The sequence below is a fragment of the Anarrhichthys ocellatus genome, unplaced genomic scaffold, assembly GCF_004355925.1.
Source record: "Anarrhichthys ocellatus isolate YVR2014 unplaced genomic scaffold, GSC_Weel_1.0 scaffold416, whole genome shotgun sequence".
NCBI classification, from domain to species: Eukaryota; Metazoa; Chordata; class Actinopteri; order Perciformes; family Anarhichadidae; genus Anarrhichthys; species Anarrhichthys ocellatus.
Window position 1 is genome coordinate 1 of NW_022280390.1, and position 7,412 is coordinate 7,412.

The 7,412-nt window shown below is 39.9% G+C and overlaps 1 protein-coding gene across 1 annotated transcript; it reads right to left on the reverse strand.

Annotated features, from left to right (window-relative positions):
• Positions 1-6: 6 nt before the first annotated feature.
• On the reverse strand, positions 7-7,404 carry LOC116401393 (zinc finger protein 239-like). The gene is made up of 2 exons (XM_031879755.1): positions 4,831-7,404; positions 7-1,364 (listed from the first exon to the last, which is right to left on the reverse strand). The coding sequence occupies exons 1-2, from the start codon at positions 5,000-5,002 to the stop codon at positions 382-384; spliced, it is 1,155 nt and encodes a 384-aa protein (XP_031735615.1). The 5' UTR covers positions 5,003-7,404; the 3' UTR covers positions 7-381.
• Between the last annotated feature and the right edge of the window lie 8 nt (positions 7,405-7,412).

Genomic DNA, 7,412 nt, shown 5'->3' on the forward strand with positions numbered 1-7,412 from the left:
AAAAAAACCCAAAAGAATGATCTAACTCTGGATCTCTCAAACCATACAGACTATAAACAGCCTTGTTTGTAGAAGTTGAAATTCCAAGCCCTCTGTTTAGTCGGACCGGTGCATTCAGTGAGACATGTTAGAGAAACACATTGAGGAACAATTAGTCTATTTTGTCCTTCAACAGCTCTGGGACATCAAAATCGTTTGACCAACAGTTCAAAATCCAATGTATTCAATTCATAATAGCAGCTAAATCCTTTAGAGAAAACTGAGACCAGGGTATGTTTGGATCTTTTTCCTTGTTTCTTTCAAACAATTAGAACTATTTCCGCAATGGTAGGGAGTTGCTGCGTGCTGAACACACAGCTGAATCCAAACAGTCTGATCTTACTAAATCTTGAGTTTTGAGCTCTGCAGCTTCTCCCGTGCGTGGATCCTCCCATGCAACCTCAGCCCCGTGCCGTGAGCGAAGTTCCTCCCGCACACACTGCACTTATATGGCTTCTCCCCTGTGTGGACCCGGGTGTGTATCTTCAGCGTCGTGCCGACGGTGAACCCTTTTCCGCACAAAGCGCATTTGTAAGGTTTCTCCCCCGTGTGCACCCGGACGTGGTTCTTCAGCGACGAGTCGTAGGAGAACCCCTTCCCGCAGTGGACGCAGCTGTACGGCTTCTCCCCCGTGTGAGTGCGGTTGTGCCTCCTCAGGTCCGCCCCGCGGCTGAACCCCTTCCCGCAGGTGACGCAGGCGTGGGGCTTCTCGCCCACGTGAGTCTTCACGTGAGTGGCGCGGTTCGAGCGACAGTTGAACTCCTTCCCGCATACCGGGCACCCGAAGGGCTTCCCCCCCGCGTGGGTCTTCCCGTGCTTCCTCAGCAGGGCCTTTCGGGCAAACCCTTTGCCGCAAGTCTCGCACTTGTAGCGCTTTTCGCCCGCATGGGTCGTCGCGTGAACTTTTAGCTTCAATAAATCGCAAAACTGCTCAGTGCAAAACAGGCATTTGAAGCGTTTATCCTCCGGTTTCCGATCGGCGTTCTGGTCTTGGCCTTTGGCTCGGCGAGAGTTGCGAGGGAGGCCGTGGACACCGTTTGGGTCCAACACTCCCGAGCCCTCTCTGTCGGATTCGGGTTTGATCGCCGTGACTGAGATGTGGGTTGGTGGATCCGAAAGCAGAGTCCGATCCCTTCCCGCGCAAGAAGGCATCGACTTCGACCCATCGGCCTCCTGTGCCTCCTGACTGGTGCGCAGTTCTTCCTGTTCCTCCTTAATCCGAGGAGGATCAGGGTCCTGTCGGTCCAGACCGGAGCTCCTCTCCTGATTACAAAGCTGCCGGTCGGCGAGAACCTTGTCGTTACAGACGGATGACTGTGTGATCTCTGAGAGGGAGGACAGGAGAGGCGTTAGTGGTTAGGTTTAAAACGTTTTGGTGACGACAGCCCCCGAGCCCTATTTTTAGGCCTCTGCTCGAAAATTGCATACCCATACTTAAAAGACTGTAAATCTGAAACTGCAAGGTCTATTTTAATAATTTTGATGGTATAATACAGATACAACTTGTGAGAGACTTGTTCAGATGTGTGAATATTGTGTATATGTTACTGGTTAATAGTGAATGAAGATGGCACACAGCTCAAATTGAAAAGTTTCAGGTTCACCTGAAAAAAAAGCACTTTTATTGAAAATAGTTATTTGAGATAATGCAGATTGAAGCCTAAAAATACTCCACAGTCATAGCACAACATTTTTGTGGTCTCTACAAGCAAATTTTACTTAGATTGAGTGAAGCAGGCCAGCATAAATGAGGTCTGAGTACAGAGTTTCAAGCCAAATTCTCCTCATTTTTGGAACCAGCTTTTGCGCTGCTCTATTCTAATTTGATATACTATATAACTACATATTAACTATATATTCACTTGCTTTATCACTAAGAGTGTTCAATACATCGTAATAAAGCAGTTTGGCATCATTTTCAGTCATGTTCAGCCATTTTCAGCTCTCATGTCTCTCCTCCATAAAAAAAATCTCCTGTCAGTAAGCCTTTGTAAGGCCTGTGATTGGCGGATTTCATCATGTGACACCTTGTTGAATACGGAAGAGAGTAACGAAAGCACTACGCGGGTTATTTCGAAGATTGACAGCCTTTTAGCCACTAAAAATCTCGATATGCTTGGCACAACCCCTATGCGTAAAATCCATTGGTCCAGCAGAAAAATGCTGGCCATTTCCTCATAGAAGGTCCCAGCACGTTCATTTCAATGCAGAGAGAGAGCGGAAAGAGGGTCTATTTTCACTGCCTCGGATTTAAATGGATTACCTGCGTTTTTCGGCACGAAAATCACCGAAAGGTATGCTGACTTTCAATTTTTTTTCTGGGGAGCAGTGTGTTGTTTGTTGGCTTTGTTCATGTAACTTTTGAATGGTTTGACGGAGGTGAATTTGGAGACCGTGAGTCGACTCGGTATGGAGCCCTAGTGTGGAATCATGTATCCATCCGCCATGATCGCTGCCGGCTTTGTGATGGAAGATGAAAATCGGGTGCACAGTTCGCAGATTTTTTGGAGAAAAATCCGTGAATCTAGTTTATTGAATTAGTTTGTGTATAACTGTATAATTGTGTAAAATGGCTGGTATGATGATTTTGCCCAGACGTTTTTGTTAATTCGGTATTTAATATGTCTGAAGCATTTTTGATATTTCTTGATAAAAAGTCCATTCGGAACCACGGTACCACGCTAAACGGTCTCGCTCAGCACCCAAATGGGGGCCGCTCGTCACCAGAAGGTTTTAAAGAAGGACCCATGTAACGCTACGAACCCTCCAGAAGCCGGACTCGAGCTAGACTGCTAACGAGAACAAAAAGGAGAGAACACACAATTGATTTTAAAGTCTTTTTACTTGTGTACAAAGCTCTAAAGCAGGGGTCACTAATAGGCGGGCCGTGGTCCAGATCCAGACCTAGACGCCGTTGTATCCGGGCCCAGGACCTAAAACTGATAGATAATTGAGAATTATTAAATTTTGACGGAGCGCTTCAATTTTAACCGGCGCAGCTTTTCCAGCCTTTACGTCACTTGTTCAGCGGTGCAAATCACATCACGTGATGCAGCTCAGCCAATCAAATATGGGTATTCTGACAAGTTCCCTGATTTGAGTGAGATGTACACAAACGGGGGAGAGACGAGGAAACAACGAAGAGCAGGAGAATAATTACGCGAGTCAGAGAAGTCCATTCACGTGACGTTCTCCAAAGAGAGAAAAGTGGTCAGAGAGACCAGAGTCTTTAACCAAGAATGAACAGACTCTTATCGGTGAATTCTTCCCACGGACAGTTTAAAACCAGTATGTCTCACATGTTCAGAGACCGTGACGATTTTTCAAAGCGGTAATGTGAAGCGCCACTACGAGACAAAGCACAACTCTCTTGAGCTAACGTACCCACTCACATCTGAAATGAAGACACAGAAAATAAACCTAAGAGCCCAATATGATCAGAATCCTAACACATTAGTTCACTGTCCAATGATGTTAACAGAGAGAATAAAGCTGAAACAAGTGGTTTAATAACCACAGATAAAGTCCATGCACACTAATTTATCTTGTTAGAGGATGAGAAAAATATAATATTGTGGCTTTTTTTATTGACATCACTTCACACCTGAATGAACTGAATTTAAAGCTGCAGGGCAATTCAGTGAAATATCTTTTTCTAAAATTAATTACTTTATTTTAAGATGCACATTTTTCAAAAGCTTTCTGTTATGTCAGTTATTCTTTAATCCAGCCCTTATTTTATTTGAAATGAGAAGAACATGTATTTATATGTATTATTTATAATCCATCAAGTTAAATTTGAAAACTGAGAATAATAATTGTTAAAATATAATTAATGTGTACTTTCTTTATTTGATTTGACAGTTGTTGACTACACAGTGACGTTGTTACTACTACTAGGCTTCTTGAATATATATATGGCACTAAATAGCGCAAGTTAGATATTATTGTAATGTTCCGGACCTTTGCCCGAGAAGATTTTCTCAATCTGGACCATTTGGAATTGTAATTGAATACCCCTGCTCTAAAGGCTTATGGCCGGCCTACATCACAGACTCTCTGTTGCTCTATGTCCTCCACGAACCCTCAGATCCTCCACTGCTGCTTTCTAGTTCCTCAAAACCACTCGAAAAAGAAAATTGGAGATGCATCTTTTCACTTATGCTCCCAAACTGTGAACAGCCGAACACCAAAAAAAACTGTTGACATTTTCAAGCATCACTTCAAAAAATCTATTTCACCAAGCGAAATGTGTCTTTTACGTGATTTTTATGTATTTAAACACTTTTATATTGAAACAATTTTATTTATTTATTATCTTTTTAAATGTAAAACGTTTGCCAGTTTGTTATTCATCTGTTGAAATTGTTTAATTACACTTCAAATATAAGTGCAAAGTGCATGCTTTCTTATACCACTTTCATTTATTTTATCTGTCAAAGGAAGGTTTTATGTTTTATTTTTTTTATGTACAGACCTTTGAGCTACATAGTTCATATGAAATGTGCCATGTATTGATAAAGATTATTATTATTTATATGTAAACGTAGCATTACCACAATGTAAAAAAAATAGTGTTACATATCCTGGATTTAAAATGTTACAAAGTAGGCCTATTATTGGCAAACTGCACTTACACTATGCGTCACATTAGATTATATATAATCATGAATGATGCATGAATGTGTAGGCAGCGGTTTAATGTTGCAGCCGTAGTAATAAGGAGAGTAGAAGCGGATCCGTGATGTGATGACTTATCGAAGGGACCGGTTAAGGTTCGTTTGTTCTCACTTTTCTTGTGTAGTTTGATCACCGGCTTCAGAACCACGTCCAGCAGTTTGCGCTGCCGGTAGATCTCCTCCTCGTACACCACCACGGTTTTCTCAAACACGCCCAGTATTTCCGCAGCAGCAGCGGTTAGTCGCTCGTTCACGAAGTCTCGGAAACAGAAGACGGACGACATGTTGCGCGAGTTAATGCCAATTTGATTTGTATGAGCTTAAAAAACACACCGGCTGAGCCAGTTTATAACAAGCAGTCCGCTATATTGTCGTTTCTATTCTTACTTCCGCCGGACTCATTATGATGTTACCCCGGTTTTAGCGGAACGATTGCCGCTGGCGGAAGTGGGGTCATTTTTTTATTTAAACGTATTTAATTAAATTGATTGATTATTCTTGTTAAATTCTATATACATAAGTGTACGTTTACAAACCACTGACTTATTTTTGTGTTTTTTTTTACTACGAGTTTGAACTGTATATAAAAACTATTAAATGCTGTACAGACAAAAAGGCCATAAAAACAGTGGAAATAAATGTTTTTGCTGCAAAGGTTTTTCTTCTTTCTGCCTTACTAACCCCTTTTTTCCATATTATATATTATATTATCCATATTATATATTATTACATATTACCCATATTATATATTAGACTAGTTATCGAGTGCCTTTTTACATCTATTTCATAAGACATTTGATTGTACACATAATGGTTGTGTGCCAGTGTAATTCAGGTACAGAATTAGAAGGACACTCAGGGTGTATTCATCTCTAAGTACTAGTAGATAAATAGAAATCTATATTTTCGTGTCATGCACACAACGTGCTCGACCCTCATGGGTTTAAAAGTCACCAAAAATACAACTGCAGTGGACACACATCTCATTAAGTTTCATTCAATTACAAAATGACAGGTTGCTTCACCGCTCGACCTTAAACAAAACGTTCTGCCTCCTCTCAGGCCTGGCAAATACAATCTGCTACAAAAAAAGCTTCTTTCTCCTGAAGCATAACTCAAGTTTTTCATCGAGCCAAAAGAAATCAACATAAAGACAGAACAAGGAAACCACATGTGCAGATTTTATCTTCCTTCATTTGCACTCAGTCATCAAACCTTTGAAAACACCTTTGGTAGTAGTTGTATTTGATGTAGTAGTTGTAGTAGTAGTCGTCATCTTCACATTCTCACGTAGTCCTTCTCTTCTCCTCAGAAGAGTGCAGTGTTCCGATCTAAACTTGGGATGACAGTTTCTTCCACGTCTTCTTCTACTGCATGAATGTACTCAGAGGGGTCATAAGGGTCATATTTGCCACATAAAAAAATGTCTCTTTTTTGTCTCTTATGGTATACTATATTTTTTATGACTCTTATGGCTTATTATACAATGACATTTTCATGTTTGTATGGTATACTATAATTTCATGTTTAATGATAATCAGGACTTTTCATAACATACAATACGATCTTTGACGTTTTTATATATACACTATGACCTGTGACATATTTATATTATAAACATATTTTCTGACATTACTTTGACATTTAACTTCGATGTATTCATGACATGTTATGACTAATTGCATAATACACTATTACATTACTAAGGCATAGTTTAGTATATCTCCATGATGCGTTTCATGACTCTTATAGCACACTATACTATGATTTTTTTTGTAATGACATAACGCCAACTCTTTCATGACATTCTATACTATATTTATGACATGTTTATTACTCGTATGGCATACCATACTTTATGTTTATGACATAGTATACAATACATTTTGTCATTAAACTATCAACTATAGTATTTTGTTTTTTATACATTAGATCACATTGTTTATGACATACTATGGTTATTGTTGACTATTTTATGGCATACTATATTGATTGTATTTGTACATCTTTACGGCACACTACTACTGATATTGTTTAAGACATACTGTGCTGTGACTATTTTATGACATCTTTATGCTGTGACATTTGTATTGCATACTGTACTACAATATTTGAATGACAATTGTTTATTGTCTGTAAAGAGTTATACAACCATTTCAAATTTGCAACAGCAAAAGTTGTGTTAACACGTATAGGCTAAAACATTTAAATCAGTCTATACGTGCTGTTTACACAACAATCAGATGGTGCACCGCTTCCTCCCTGAACTGGCCGTCACCACATTTAATTACTCTGAGAGAATCTTCAATTTTCTTGTTACTGGCCGGCACCGTTAAACAGAACAACCCAAAGCATTCAGCTACAACACAGAAAAGCAAAGCACTAGTTTGTTAAAACAGACGTGTTGCTAATCCTAGCCCGATTCTGTACACCACGAGAGAAAACCAAAATACACGCTCTCAATCTGGAAATGTGTTTATTCTGCTACTGGGATGGTAAAGCATTCACAAGCAGGACCTGCACACCGCTCTCCCACTCCCAGTCAGGATTCTTATTCTCATTTCCAGTATTGAACTTAATTTAGCACCTAACCAAGTTAAAAGGCAAGCAAGCCATTAAAGTTTCTTATTAACAAGGAAAAATATTTTAAAAGCAAAAACGGTGCACAAAGTCAACATGTTCACAAACCAAAAT